General features: G+C 42.4%; 1 protein-coding gene across 1 annotated transcript in view; it reads left to right on the forward strand.

Moving 5' to 3' along the window:
- The window catches only part of TBXAS1 (thromboxane A synthase 1), a 353,481-nt gene extending 338,327 nt beyond the window's left edge, over positions 1–15,154 (forward strand). The window contains exons 10-13 of the mRNA XM_074983822.1: positions 4,427–4,515; positions 8,859–8,996; positions 11,565–11,727; positions 12,265–15,154. Coding sequence (XP_074839923.1) covers positions 4,427–4,515; positions 8,859–8,996; positions 11,565–11,727; positions 12,265–12,339 — 465 coding nt within the window. The 3' untranslated portion in view covers positions 12,340–15,154. The remainder of the gene's footprint in view (positions 1–4,426; positions 4,516–8,858; positions 8,997–11,564; positions 11,728–12,264) is intronic.
- The last annotated feature ends 234 nt before the right edge of the window (positions 15,155–15,388 follow it).

The following is a 15,388-nucleotide window of genomic DNA, read 5'->3' on the forward strand; positions in this document are numbered from 1 at the left end:
AATCCAAAGCATTGTTATAGGCTGGGGACCGACTGGTTTAGCAGCAGTATGATGGAAAGGGACTTAGGGATTATGGTGAATGAAAGGCTGGATATGAGTAAACAGTGTGCCCTTGTAGCCAAGAAGGCTAACAGCATACTAGGGTGCATTAGGAGGAGCAGTTCGAGCAGATTTTGAGAAGTAGTTATTCCCCTCTATTCAGCACTGGTGAGGCCACATCTGGAATATTGTGTCCAGTTTTGGGCCCCCCAGTATAAAAAGGATGTGGATTTCCTGGAGCAGGTTCAGTGAAGGGCAACAAAAATGATTAAGGGGCCGGAGCACAAGACCTATGAGGATAGGCTGAGGGATTTGGGCTTGTTTAGTTTACAGAAGAGAAGACTTAGGGATGATTTAATAGCAGCCTTCAACTTCCTGAAGGGGAGCTCTAACGAGGATGGAGAGAAACTGTTCTCAGTGGTGTCAGATGGCAGAATAAGGAGTAATGGTCTGAAGTTGAAGAGGGAGAAGTGTAGGTTGGATATTAGGAAAAACTACTTCACCAGGAGGGTGGTGAAGCATTGGAATGTGTTGCCTAGAGAAGTGGTGGATTCTCCATCCCTGGAGGTTTTTAAGTCCCGGCTTGACAAGGTCCTGGCGAGGATCCATTAATGAGGGTTGATCCTGCTTGAAGCAGGGGGCTGGACTAGATGACCACTTGAGGTCCCTTCCAGCCCTGTGATTCTGTGATAAACAGGAAAAAATGTCAGTGAACAATGGCCAAAAATACCTCAATGGATTACACTTGCTTCTAAGTTAGTAAAGATATAAAAACACTGTGAAAACTATTGAAATATAAAGAAAGGTGAATCTTTGTGTAATGCAATGGTCCCAACATTAAAATATTGAGGCCCTGTCTACACTAGCCAAAAACTTTGAAAAGGCCATACAAACAGCCATTTCGAAGTTTACTAATGAAGCACTGAAATACATATTCAGTGCCTCATTAGCATACAGGCAGCTGCGGCACTTAGAAATTGACACGGCTCGCCGCCACGCAGCTTGTCCAGACGGGGCTCCTTTTCAAAAGGACCCCGGCTACTTCGAAGTCCCCTTATTCCCATCTGCTTATAGGAATAAGGGGACTTCGAAGTAGCCAGGGTCCTTTCGAAAAGGAGCCCTGTCTGGATGAGCCGCGTGGCGGTGAGCCGCATCAATTTCAAAGTGCTGCGGCTGCCCGCATGCTAATGAGGTGCTGAATATGTATTTCAGTGCTTCATTAATGAACTTCGAAATGGCCATTTGTATGGCCATTTCAAAGTTTTTGGCTAGTGTAGACATAGCCTGGGTGTTTTATTATATGCAGTAATTCATGCATTCTCTAAGAAACAATCTATTTCTGGACTAAAACATACTCAGCACTGAGTAACATTCAGTGTACAGATGTTATACACAGGGGGTTCAAGAGGCATCTTTGCACGGAAACCCGCTTCTCTCTCCGCCAAGCCTGCCAATATTTAAATGTTATAATTAAGGATATTTGAATATTTCAGTGCCTCTGAAATAAAGTTGGCTAATTTTTTTTTGTTTTTGAGGGAGTCACAACCCAAGTGGAAAATATTCTGTTACAAAAATATCAGGAAAGTCCCTCCTCAGCAGGGATGTCTGGCTTACGTGTATGACACCCAGCCAAGGATCAGACTGTGTGAACAGCTGCTGAAATAAATTCTTCAAACTAAGCTACTCTGAAGTTTGAAGCATGAAAATGCCAACAATTATGTAGCATCTGACATATGATTTCACTGAAGTGCAAGTATTCACACTCTTAGTTATTAGCTTGGCTCTTCTTTCTTACGTAAACAAAACCAGTTTTCTTGCATAAAAAATATCATATGTTTATTTTGTTTTCTAGACTGCTAATTCCCAAAAGAAACCGAAACTATTTGAAATAACAAAAAAAAAAGTTTTCATAATTTAATATTATCTCTTTATGTAAGGTTTGAATTAAAGCTTACTTAGTGTACCGGGTTACCTTGTCACTATCACAATGATTACAGAAGTAAGCAAAGAGCTCACAGGAGGGTCACCACAGACTGAGCCTGGCTCTAGAAGTCAGTACCAACTGAATTCACTTTGAGCTAAATTCTTTGCTCACCCAAAACACCTATTGAAATCAGTGGGAGAGTTGAAGGAATGCAGGAAGAGGGCAAAGGTGCTTATCTACACTTTTTTAAAAAAATAAAGAGAATTATGTGGAAAATACAAGGGAAAGGTTAGTTTTAAGGGGAAGAGACATGAAGTCTGTGATACAAAATCATGACCATTACATACTATATCCAAATCCCTTTGCGTTTAATTTTATTTTGTTTGGAATTTCCCTGCAGTCAATTGGAGTTTATTACAAACATTAAAAAGAAAAAAGAAAGAAAAAACAGGTGAAATTAACTTCACAGTTTTGGGGTAAATATTAGGGCTAATATCAGGGAATCGGAGGACAGAACCAACAGACAGAGAGAAGAGTATTAAAGTAACAGCAGGTGAATGCTGTGATTTAATGCTGTAAAGGTACTACTTACCCTGCATTGTGCAACTCAACTGCTTTTGGGCACACTCCAGAAGGAGAAATGGCAGTTTGGTTCCCCAGGATGTTCAGGTTACCAAGCCCCCATCTCTCCTTCTGGAGTGGGGAGCCCAGGGTTCATCCAGATTACTCATCCACATCTGTAGAAAACAAATATTAGCTTTCGTAAAACGTGGAGATTTTTCAGTATAAATGGATGAAAGCTAAAAACAAAGGGACTTAACTTCATGTGTACCCTTGTGTAGGATTCTTTGTATAATCCAGAGAGAAAGGATGACCTTGCGGCGATGGCATTGAACATGGACTCAGGAGATCTGACTCCATATCCAGGCTTTCCCATTGACTTTCTGTGACCTTGGACAAATCATTTGATTTCTCTGTGTTATTTGTCTGTAAAATGGAACTAATAATACTTCTTCCTGACTAGCTTTTGATTATCTGGTCTATTAAAACTGTCAGCACTTACTGTCTGGTTTGTACACCACCTAGCACAGTGAGGCCCTAGTCTTGTTTTGAGGAGTCAGCTCTATTGTAATAGAAATAATAACAGATTATTGATGAAATAAGGGACAAGATGCATATTATATTGACTAGCCATGAGACATGCTTTTATATTAGAGACGAACAGTAGCCCTGTTTGGCTCCAGTGTAGATCTGAATATCTTACGTAGACTCTCTGCCACCATTGCCCTTCTGAAAAATGAGGGTAATAGACTTTATCTTCCTCATAGATGGATTCATCAGAGTTTGAACAGCCCTTGGGAATTCCGAAGTGGCACATGCTCTTAGCTCTATATCAAAGGGATGGTTTAATCTAGGCAGGCATTCTCATTTTATTGCACATATTATCTGCATACTATGTGGAATTGTTCTCTGCCTAGTATTTTGTAAGAGAGAGTAAGCCGTGCTAGTCTATATACTATCAAAACAAAAAGCAGTCAAGTAGCACTTTAAAGACTAGCAAAATAGTTTATTAGGTGAGCTTTCGTGGGACTGAAGAAGTGGGTCTGTCCCACGAAAGCTCACCTAATAAACTATTTTGCTAGTCTTTAAAGTGCTACTTGACTGCTTTTTATTTTGTGTGTAACATACCTTTGCAAATGAAAATTCAGTAAAATAATGCTTTATATATGACAGCTGATGCAGTAAATGAAAAATTGAGAGAATCCAGTACCTGCTGTGAACTTCATGGGCCCCAAATCTTCAGTTTTATTCTAGTCTGGATTGTGTCTTTCTAGTGCACTCCATGTCAGATTTTAAAGGGTAGACAAGGAGATCTTTTAAATTAAACTGTACTCAGCTCTACTGGGGAACTTTTTAGATGTACTTTCTCTGCCCTCTGCTGACAGAACTGAATAATGACATATAGTATCTCCCTGAGGTTTTCTCTTGTTCTCTCTGGCTCTCTGTTTTAGGGTTGGAGGTTTATTACTTGTTTGTTCCATTATTGCTTGTTTTCTCTTTTTTAGCATGTAAATTTATCAGTTGTATTAATTTCTATGATGCTTTCTGTCAACTGTGTGTACATTTTCAGGAATATGTAAATTAGGCCCAACTCAAGATCTGTTACACCAGGAGCACAGAAACAAGGTTTGCACAAGAGATCATCATGTGAGGAAATAGAATTCTCCCATCCCTATCCACTACCATGGCCCATTGGAACAGCACAAGTAGCTGCTAATGGAGAACTTTGCAGCAAAGGTTCCCCAGGCACACTATTGGAGCATCTTTGAATGCCACCATCTTGCCCTGGAAAAATTCACCATGGAGCACCATTCTAGGGGGCATTGATAAAGGCTCCAAGGTGGCTTCTCCACATCTCCAGTGGTTTCTAGTGCTTAATGCTGTCTTTCTTCCTTTCTCCAGGATGTCCCTGACTGCCAAAATGTCCAAGAGCTCCCTTACCTGGATATGGTGATTGCAGAAACATTGCGCATGTACCCTCCTGCATTCAGGTATGTCTTTTCCCTATTGCTCCAAGACAGTACATCCTTAGCTAAATATAGCAGATTTCTGTCTGTCCCATGCTTTTGGCCTCCACATAGCTATCAGTGCTGGTTTTGCACGTGAGAGATACAGTGGGGCCCAATGAAGAAGGCTGGCTAATCCTAGTCTGCTTAAATGCAGACTTTTCAAAGCCAGGTGGTCAAGAAGTTATTTTCACTGTTATTCAGGCTTCTGAGCCCAGGAGCTGTGGTATCTTTGAAGCAAACTACCCTTAGGAATTCAGGTGGCTCCTCTTTGCTCCACTCCAGAGAGCTCAGTGTAGATTTTACCTAGCCTACTGACTGAGTAGGCCAGTTATCCCATTAAACCTCTGATCTCCTGAAGATTTTGCACATCCCTTGCTGCATTCAAAAACATGAATTCAATTATGTGCTATAGATAGCTCACTCTATAGTGTAGTATTCTGCTTTTATACTTTACTGTTAACGCTGATTCTAGTGATCCCATCCAGTGGTTATTAGAAACTTTATTTAACTGATACTAAATAATTTCTCGGGGCAAGTGTTTACTTCAAAAAGGTGGATGAGAATAAAGAAATCACCAGACTCTGTAAGATCACAAAACTGGTAACAGAGCACAAATCTCAGCTCTCAAAGTGTGATTATCAGAAGCAAACTGGCACTGACTTAACTCAGCTTCTGTTGAAGCCAGTGGTAAAGCTCCCCTGGATTTCAGTGGGAGCGAGTTAGACTAATGCTGAGCGCTTTGGAAAATCCCATTCTATAGTAAAAAGTACCTTGAAAATAAAGTAGCTGAAAAATCAACCCCCTCTTTTACTTGCCCCCAAGATTTGGGGCCAGGATCTTCCAAGATTCTCTATGGAGTTGCACAGGATATAAGCGTTAATTTTGCTTGATCATAAACAACAGCATTTTACTCTGAAAACCATGGTATATAAATGGAAGTTCTGGTGCCTGTTAACCATCAGCAGCATTTGAATTGCAACTTTATCTGAAACACTGGGAAACCATGTCTGTCAGATGGGAGACAGGATTAGAGGAGAAGGAAGTTATTTTGAAGCTTCCACTGCTGTCATTTGTGGTTGCCATCAATCTCTATTTCGGGTCCAGGGCATTGGAACGATGCCAGATACATAAGACAAGAATAGTGCTATATTCCAGAACACAAAGAAATAGTGAAAATTCAGTAGCCAACCAAATAATTTTCCTACCACGTGAGAGAGATTTAAAAACGTGAATAGAGACCTTCATTCTGCAAAGTGGGTGGCCCAGTACCTTACACCAATAACCCTATTCACTTGTCAGCAGAAAGGAGTTGGCAATATTTTTCTCCAGGTTTTGGCTCTTAGATACCTATTTTTGTTTGATTTTGTGTGAAAGAAAATTTAATGCTGTGAATAGTGCCAAAGTCACAGTCCTAGGAGCTGAAATCTTCTATTTATTCACTAAGTAGGTACGCTGCAGGCACAGTAATCATGGGTACAGCCCCAATAACAAGGTCATGACTGATCTGGAGGAAGCACTATTTAAAGATAGTTCAGTCTCTGGGGTCCATGTAGTCTTTGGTTTCTTCTGAGATTGTTCATGTACTACTGCTGCACCTACAGGCCCCAGTCAAGACCAGGCCCCTATTTTGCCTGGCATTCCCACATGTAGTAAGAAAAAAGTCTTTAAGTCTACTCCCTAAACAGACAAGACAGCTGACGGATGTGAGAAAGGAAATATTATCCCATTTTAGAGTTGAGAAATTGAAGCACTGCAAGATGAAGGATAAAATTTTCAAAAGCATCTCAGTGATTTAGGCACCTGGGTACTCTTGAATTATTACTCCTTCTTTGAGTGCTTAAAATTAAACCAATCTTAATCTGGTCCCTCCTGCCCCTCCCCCCCGTGTCGCCTCCTCTGGGGCAGTTTTCATCCCCCTTGCTTTCAGCTCAGGAGTTATCTTCTCCCTCATCACCTGAGTCCAACAGAGGCACTGAGAGTATCGGAGAAACATGCTCCTGATTCAGTTCCAATGTCTGGAGTCAGCCTGTAGCAGCCCAGAGCTATAGGTGCAGAAAGTTCTGCTTAGGCCTGAGCTGGAGCATGCCCCTTGCAACTGCCTTTGCAGATTTCAGCTGTTAAGCACTAGCAGATATCTACCAAGCATTGCAAACGGCCATTTTTTCAAAAGCTTAAATCTTGGCCAAATTGTCAGAAAGGTATCAATCGTACAGCTGGGTACAAAGGTCAGCCTCTGCCAAATGCCAGGCCCTGCTTCAGAGCATGGGGATGCAGTGCTTCTCAAGGAAAATATCTCCAGAAATTTTTGATGTGGCCCAACCCATGTATCTCCCCTTACCTTCATTCTTAGGTTGCATCTACACTATGAGATAAAATGGATTTTAAGTCAGTTAGCCTGATTTTTCCAAGTGCCTGTCCTCACTGCAAATTCCATTAGCTCGATTTATGGACGACTGAAATCGACATAATACCAAAATCCTAAAATTGAAGTAACCTGCCAGGTGTAGCATTCGGTTTGAATTTAAAATTCAGAATGAAGGGTAGTGAGGCAGTGCTATGTCTATAAATCAAATTCATTAGCTTCCACAGGTGTCCTGTATGTGCCCCACAATTCTCTGCTCTGGCCTCTTACATCTCCAGTGCTCTCAGGTGCAGAAGACATAGGCAACAGGAAAACTGCTGCAATTCAGTGCCTGCAAGCCCGTGGCTGTACGGTCATGAGAAGCTTAAAAAAAATTCTCTCTTTTTCTTTGGTAGTAGCACAGCTGTGGGGGTCTGTGCTTCCTTGTATACCCCTGCTAGCGGCTTTTTTTCTGCGCTGCCTGGTGCCAGCCGCCAACCCCTGTATCATGTATCAGCTAGTCTGTGGGTGGGTTCATGCTTGTCTGGTACTATGAGAAACTTGTTTTCAGCCATTTACATATTGGCCTGACCCCCAAATCCCCTCCTTTCCCTACCCCCAGAGATGCCACACAGTCTGGAACATTCCCACACCCAGATGCATCACGTGGCTTTACCCCAAACCAATAAAAGGACATGCTACGCAAGGTGCCAGGCAGCTTGCGCGCACTGAGGGGCACGATTTGTGGGGCTGGCTGTAGCCAGGGACCTTTTAGCCACCCAGGGGACGTTTCCCTTGGTAGACACGGTTTTCGGGGCTGGCTGTAGCTGGGGCTCTTGTAGCCACCCCGAGCCATACAGGTGTCGATGAGGGCAATGTATTAGCTATACAATTACCACAGTTGTCAAAGTAAGGCTTGCACTGGGACCTATTCATGTCCTTAGGGTCTTCTTTCCTCGTCCAAACCTGGCTGTAGTCTGGGGTCTTTTAGCTTGCTCAACCATTCACGTTTCAGTGTAGCAACTGTGTCTACTTAGACATAACGGTCTTTTTTTTTTTGGTAGGAGGCCTAAATCCAGATACAAGATCCTGAAAGGGCCTCCGTGGGTGGTCACAATTTTCGTGGCTGTCAAAAGTGTACTGTCTTTTAGCTGCTACAAGCCATTACTGATGAACCATTCGAGTTTTCATGTAGCAACCGTGTCTACTTAAACATATTTAACATGGCAGGGAAAGAGGCGAATGAAATGTGGGAAGATGTCATCATATACCCACATCTACTCATGGGGCCAGGATGCAGTCAGGCTCAGGGAACTGTCGGATAGGTTCTCACAACGCATTGCTGCAGCACTCAATTTAAGTGCGATTTATGCTACTTGTGTGTGGCAACAATGTCGATTTTGTGGGGAGCATGTGGGAAAGTGAAGCTGCTCAAAATCAAATCAGTAAAACTCAGTGTTAGGAAATCTATTTTAAAAAGACTTGATTTTTATCTCGTAGTGTAGATGCAGGCTTAGAAACTACTAAACTCTTTTAGCTGAAATTTCCAGAAAAAAAAAATCCCACTTGAAGCACACACCTAGCATGGGGACTTAAGAGTCTAAACAAGAAATTTAACGTTATAAGCAAATGAAAACAGAGTGTAATAAAGTGTTAGGGACCTGTAATAATAGTACTACCAGACCCACCCGTAGCCCAATAGTAGCCAATTTGGGATGGATTCCAACTGCTAGTCTAGTGCTGCAAGGCTCCTTATTTTGCCTATGCAATTCCCTGAAACTGCCATGCTCTGTTTTTATTGTGCAGGTAATTCTAAATGCCATATTTTTTTTTCTGAAAAGTAACTGGTGCTTTGCTTAGCCACTATCTTGCTTCCCTAATCATCGTAAAACCAACAGAGATGATTTATTCTAGGGCTGCTTTGCAACACCCTGCCTTTTTACTTTTATCTTGACTCCTCTGTGGTGACATTTAATTATTGCAGGTTCACTCGAGAGACATCGAAGGACTGTGTAGTGATGGGGCAGCATATTCCAGCTGGAGCTACAGTGGAAATTGCTGTTGGACACCTACATTATAACCCTGAGTTCTGGCCAGAACCTGAGAAATTCATTCCTGAAAGGTACATGGGATAATGTTCAGCATCTCTTGTATAACTGGCCATATTTAGACCCCTACACACCAAAGACCTGCCTTAAATGTCATTTCTCATATGGTTAATTAAAACAAAGAGTGCTGTGTGTAAGCACTTTGTTCCCAGGACGCCATGCCCATGTAGCAGAAGAGCATTCTGGGTGTGGATATGCAAATGAACACACCACTAACCTCCCGTTGTTGTGTAATTCCTGCATCCACACAGCCACAGCAACCGGCTGTTACCACAGAGAGGTAGACAAGTTAGCCCCTATCCAACATCACCCTCCACCAAAATAGGTGGCTACAGGTAAATAAGCCTTAAACACAAACACATGTGGTTGTCTGTTTGGCTTGAGTATTCCCTTCCCCTCTTGTCTACCCTATTCCTGTTTAATAGATGGTATTTGGATTACACCTGTATCTAGAAATTCTGAATCAGAATAGGCTACCTGTTGTATTCATTTGCATGTAATGACCCAGAATTCTCCTCCAGCCCAGGGCTGTTTCAGAGCAGGCCTTGTGTTTGAGGTCTGGGTGGGCTCTCAGGTACCTAATCCTATACCAGTGAAACCTATGGGAGTTCTGTCTTCAATGGGAACAAGATAGGATTCCAAGTTCTTCATTTGGTGTACAGGACAGACTTTCCTGTAAAGCTTTTCTCTCTTTCATCCTCTGGGTCTTAACTCAGTTCTGTTTGTGGACCAACTGCATGGAAAAGCCATGGTCCTTCAGTTGCAGACATTATCAGACCAAAAGTGATCTTTGAATCCCCTTATCCTTGTGTCAAAGGCCATACCGACATGGGGAGACAGGACAGTTTTCCCTGCCCTGCCATCATTCTGAATACCTTGATCAAGTCCCTTCTGTCCTGAGACAAGAGGTGTCTACCATTTATTAATACAGTGCTTAATACAATGGGGTCCCACTCTCCCTTTGAGCCCTTGAGTGATCATTAATACAAGAACAGCACATGATGATTTTCTTTGCCAGGCTAAGCAATCAGTCTTGAAATAGCCTTCAAGAGCACTCATTACATTCAAGTCCTGCTGTGCTCCTTGCTTTTCTCTGGCTCTTTCCCAACCAAGTGCAGTGGCTGCAACTGTGGCTGGTCCTTACATAGGGTATGCAAGTATGCGGGGGAAGAGAGTCTCGTTACCCACCCCACTCCTACCCCGTTTGCACCAGTACAAGTGTCCTTACAGGCGTGTGGATGGCTCAGTTGGTATTTGGGTAGTTCTGTGGTGGCACAGCAGCCTAGGGCTTCCTACTGCACAGGAGATCCTGTCTCCATAAGAGCAGATATCTAGACGACAGCACCTTTTGAAATTTTATTGTTTTTCTAAACCAGGAGTCAGCAACCTTTCTGAGGCCGAGTGCCAAAATTTTACCTCTATGTACGGTGTGAGTGCTGGTAATACTTTATAAGGTCACTGATAGTCCTACTTACAACAGCTTCATTAATAAATACATGAAGATGCAGAGCTTTATTGTTTAGGTGGTGGTTAGTAGCATTAGCTGGTCTTGTGTTAGTCCACAGATGGCATGGCTTTGAGGAAGCTCCTAGCTACATGGGGGAGGAAGGGCGGAGCTGAGTGCCCACCTTGCCTGCCGATGAAAATCTGCCTGTGTGCCACTTTTGCCAGGGGTTGCTAACTTCTGTTCTAGCACGCGCATGAATTTTTACGCTAGAAGGCCATAGATGTCTGTTGGATTGTTGAGTGCACGGAGCCCAGTCCCTTGCCTGGCTAAAACACCTTCCAAAAAAGCAGTCAATCCCCCTTTGAAGACTGAAAGAGAGAGTGTTTCCAGCCCTTGCCTGGTTCACAGAGGTCATTCACCCTTACTGTTGTTAATTGTGCCTTTTACTTCTAATGCTTTTATTCTTTATAAAGAATTCGCTACTCATTCCTGGATGACAACCACCTTAGTCAGTACCAGGAATTGAACCGGGCACCTCTAAGCACATACATGCTTACAGTTTGAACTAACAAATAAAATCTCCTGCTTCTTTAATGGATAGGCCACATATAAAATAGCGGGATACACCTGTGCAACATGAGCTGCCACCTTCAACCAACCAGGTCCCTGCTTTTCTCATTGTATGTCCTGATGAAAGTCCCATGCAGGCTCTACCAATTTACATTTCTTTTGCAACCTGGTGGCTGCATTCTTGCTCATTCTAGATCAGGGTTCAGCCATTTGCTCTTGGCATATGAAGCACGAATTTCACCATTAGCTTAATGCAGAGGGTTGGGGTTACTAAAAACCCTTCATTTAGTGTCCCATGCTTTCCTCAGATAATGAGAGTGTTCAGTGAGGGCAGTTGATTAAAGACAGACATTTAAACATGAAAAAGTCTGTTTGTCCTGCTAGAAGAACTGCTCATTGACAGAGGCTGTTTTAGTTTAGAGCAGAGTCTGCTAATGGTCCTCTTCAGAATTGTTTACTGAGACCAGTAACTCCACCTTTCTAAGATGTGAATTGGAGAAAAAAAAAAGTCACATCAGTATGAAAACCATTTCTTTAGTTACCTTTCAATTTGCCCACCATGCAGGTTCACAGAGGAGGCCAAACTGCAGCATAATCCCTTTGCATACCTCCCATTTGGGACAGGCCCACGGAGCTGCATTGGCATGAGGCTGGCTTTGCTAGAGATGAAAATGACCCTGCTGCGGATCTTGCAGAAGTTCAAATTTGAAACCAGCTCTGAGACCCAGGTTTGTATATATGGCTTACACATGTCAAGTTACTTGTCAAATGACAGACTGTTGAACAGAAGGTCAGTGAGATGTCAGAGTGCAATCATTGGAAAAAACTGTAACAGGCACATGCGTATAATAAAAGTGGCAGCAGTCCTGAATGACATTTTAATCAAAATATAATTTGATTCGCCATTTATCAATTAAACATCTATAAAAGATAAAAGTACATCTCCAATCCTCCCCTGGTGTAACTAGTCAGTTTACACCAGCATATATATCAGACTATGTTGGCACTTGTATGTGCACCTACTGTGTATTTAGCAGCTCCAGAGCTTACAGCAGTTCAGTTAAATCTGTACAATACCTGGCATCCATTGTCTAACCCTCTAGGCATAAATTATTTTCACCATTTTACTGCCAACAACTGGCTGTAAAAAGGCCTGTATGAGAATCTCAAAGGAAACTGAAAACATCATCAGTTTGTACTTGTGAATCTTTTACACAGAGAGAGAAAAAGTGTATAAAATATGTAACTCCTTTCCTCTTTTTCAGATTCCTTTGCAGCTGACATCTGTAGCGACATTAGGACCAAAAAATGGAGTCTATGTTAAAATAGTACCACGGTAGAGCAAACCCCCTACCCCTACTTTTAAAGCCTCCAAAGAAGTGATCCATTATTCAGGGGCTCACTGACGAATTAAGGGTAACATTGCAAAAATACTGTAGTAACTTGGAAGCCCAAATCTCATTGAAAGTCAAAGGCACTTCAAATATGTGGGCCAGAATCCTGCTGATTTTCAATAAGACTCAGGCTCCTAAGTCACTTTTGAAAAATGGGACACTTTGGAAAGTTTTTCCCAAGCAGAGCACCGTGACTTGTCTCTGAAAATGCCTCCCACTATTTTTCAGCCTTCGTGGTCATAGCAGGACCCACCTTCATTTTTACTTATCCATATGGGAGTTCGTCCAGGCTCCAACACGCAGTCTGTACTTCCTCACTCTCAGGAGATTTTTATAACATGTAGAATGATAGTTTGTTAAAAACAGACCTTTAAATCATAGTCTAGATAAACTCTGAAGGGTAATAAGCATAGTGGTAACACCAAGGACAAGGAGTCAGGAGACCTGGATCATACTCCAAACTCTGTCATGGACTGGTCTTGTGCAGGTAGCCTCATCTCGCTGTATGGGTCAGATGATGATAGCCTTTACTCACCTCTGAGATATTTGCAGGAAATGTGCTAGTATTATCAAACTTTTGTTATGATGGATTTAAAAATAATTGTAAACTGCTATGCAACATTTAAGCTTCTATAAGCAGTGCCAGACCAAAGAGTTTTGTAGACTAAATTTAATAGCAGTCTGTTACTGAATATATATTTAGAACCTTGGAATGTAAAAGTTTAAAGTGTTGGGAGAAATAGGGGATTCAGGATTGATTTGAAGATGGTGGTACAGCAGGAGTCTGCCCACTATGGCATCCAGCTTTTCTTTACTGTGCATTTCAGTAGAGACAGCTCCCAAGCCCCATAGGGCAACTTATGGGTGAATGCTGAGCTGAGAGGCTGTATGGAGGGTGCCTCCATGTTAGAATCATAGAATCCTAGGGCTGGAAGAGACTTCAGGAGGCCATAGCCCCCTGCCCAAAGCAGGATCAACCCTAAGTCAATCATCCCAGCCAGGACTTTGTCAAGGCAGGACTTAAAAACCTTTAGGGATGAAGATTCCACCACCCCTTTAAATAACCCATTCCAGTACTCCACCACCTTCCATGTTCCCACAGCCAAAGCAAAGGCAGCATCTATCTGCCCCTTCAAGACCACTTTGCCCACAGAATCTGAAGTAGGTAAAAGCAATTTTTCCATGCTTAGAATTTTTCTGTACTTGCACATACGGAACAAACTGTCCGTTCTGCTGACTCCTGGCCCACCCAAGAAGTGCCTCAAATTACAGTTTTGGGGGCACAAGATACAAAGATAGACAGAGATGCAAAATGTTTACTGTGTCCAACCCTAGGAGAGTAACTGCAAGAAAAGTTGTCATAGGCCCAGGGATTTTTGTGTGTCCTTGCTGCAGCCCCTGGGTCCTTGGTGAGCCAGTGGAGCATTCTTCAAAATGGGACACTGACCACGACAGCTACAGCATGATTATAATTTGCAGCAGCTTCTACTCCTATCTTTAACTTCAAGGAATTGTGGTCCAATTCTCAGAGGCATTCCACTGATTTCACTGGAAGGCAAGGAGCCTAAGTACCTTTGAGGATGGAGGCACTTGGCCCCTTCCCAGGCCAACAAGCAGCACATATAGTATCACAGATAGCAGAGGAAGTCCTATCAAATGAAGAAGGTAGACCTCAGTTGGCGTGTGGGGTAGTAAGAGGCAGCCTTTCAAGTATTTGGGTAGGTTGTTTATTTTCTTTAAATATAGGACCCCGTGTTTGTTTCCACTATACACAGATTATGAACAAGTAGAAAAAGTGTTAAACGTCAAAGTCCATATTCATTCATTTTGCCCAAAATATTTTTTCCTCCCTTGTGAAATTAAATTTCTTCAAGCTCCAGCCAGCTGAGCTCCCAGGAGCACTGTCACCAAAAGCTGTTTTAAAAGAAACAACCTCAACTGCCTTAATTCCACCCTCTCACCCCCACCCCCCACATTCCTACTTGAGGTGTATGAGCAGGGAACCTCAATGGCTCTCTTTGGGAACAGGGTTTCTTGTTGCAGCAGCAGCATCTGCTGATCCAGCCACTTTTGCATCACTTCTTTAAAGCTATGCTACAGGAAATTCTCTCTCTTCCCTCATATACATGGAACTATATGACAGTTCTCTGCTGTTAAGATACAAGGGATATTAAGGAGCTTTCTGGTAAGACTGCTACTGCTCCATAATTGCCATCTACAGTTTATTGCTCGCATGTGGCACGCTGAGGTTGGTAGGATTGGCACGGTGTGCTTTCGTCTCTGCCAGTCATTGTGACTGCACTTAAAATTTATGCTTTCACTGTGCTTGCTATGGCTTGTGTTTATTTCTGTGAAGGGATTTTCTTCTAGCTTGAGCTCTAGAGTAGTAAATGGGGATTACAAGCCTCATAGTCAATGCACCATACCTGTTTTTCACTGCACAGCCTTGCCCTACTGGAATTTAAGTGATTCAATGTGCCTATGAAATGAGATGTTGAATTAATGGACTTATCTAAGAAGGTACAGATTGCACCTTATCATCTATGTACAAATTTGCTTACATTTTTTTCAATAGCATATTATTTGTGGCAGTGCTTCTAAATTCCCTGTATACTTATACCTGTAAACTGGAACTGTATAGGGTGATTTTCTCATTAAAGAGGTTTTCCCATCCATTTCACTTAAAAGTGTTTGTCCTTTGCTGTGTTCTTGCTATCTACATTAGAAAGTCAGTCTGCTGGTTTCCTACCAGAATCCTTGGTCTGTTTCCCCCACCCCCTTTGGCTAATTCACCCTCCAGTTTTAATTTTAAGCATGCACTTTAGAGCCTACACCCTGACGATGCTGTGATGCTTTACCAAGCCAGCTATTTATTACTATCTGTATCCATTTTACAATCTATGCTTAAAAGTGGTCACTTTTAAAAGTGTATTATTTTACAAAATGTTTTGGGATAGAGAACCTTTGAAATGCAGCAGCTCGCAAAGCACCTTTT

The sequence above is a fragment of the Carettochelys insculpta genome, chromosome 1 (genome assembly GCF_033958435.1).
Source record: "Carettochelys insculpta isolate YL-2023 chromosome 1, ASM3395843v1, whole genome shotgun sequence".
NCBI lineage: Eukaryota > Metazoa > Chordata > Testudines > Carettochelyidae > Carettochelys > Carettochelys insculpta.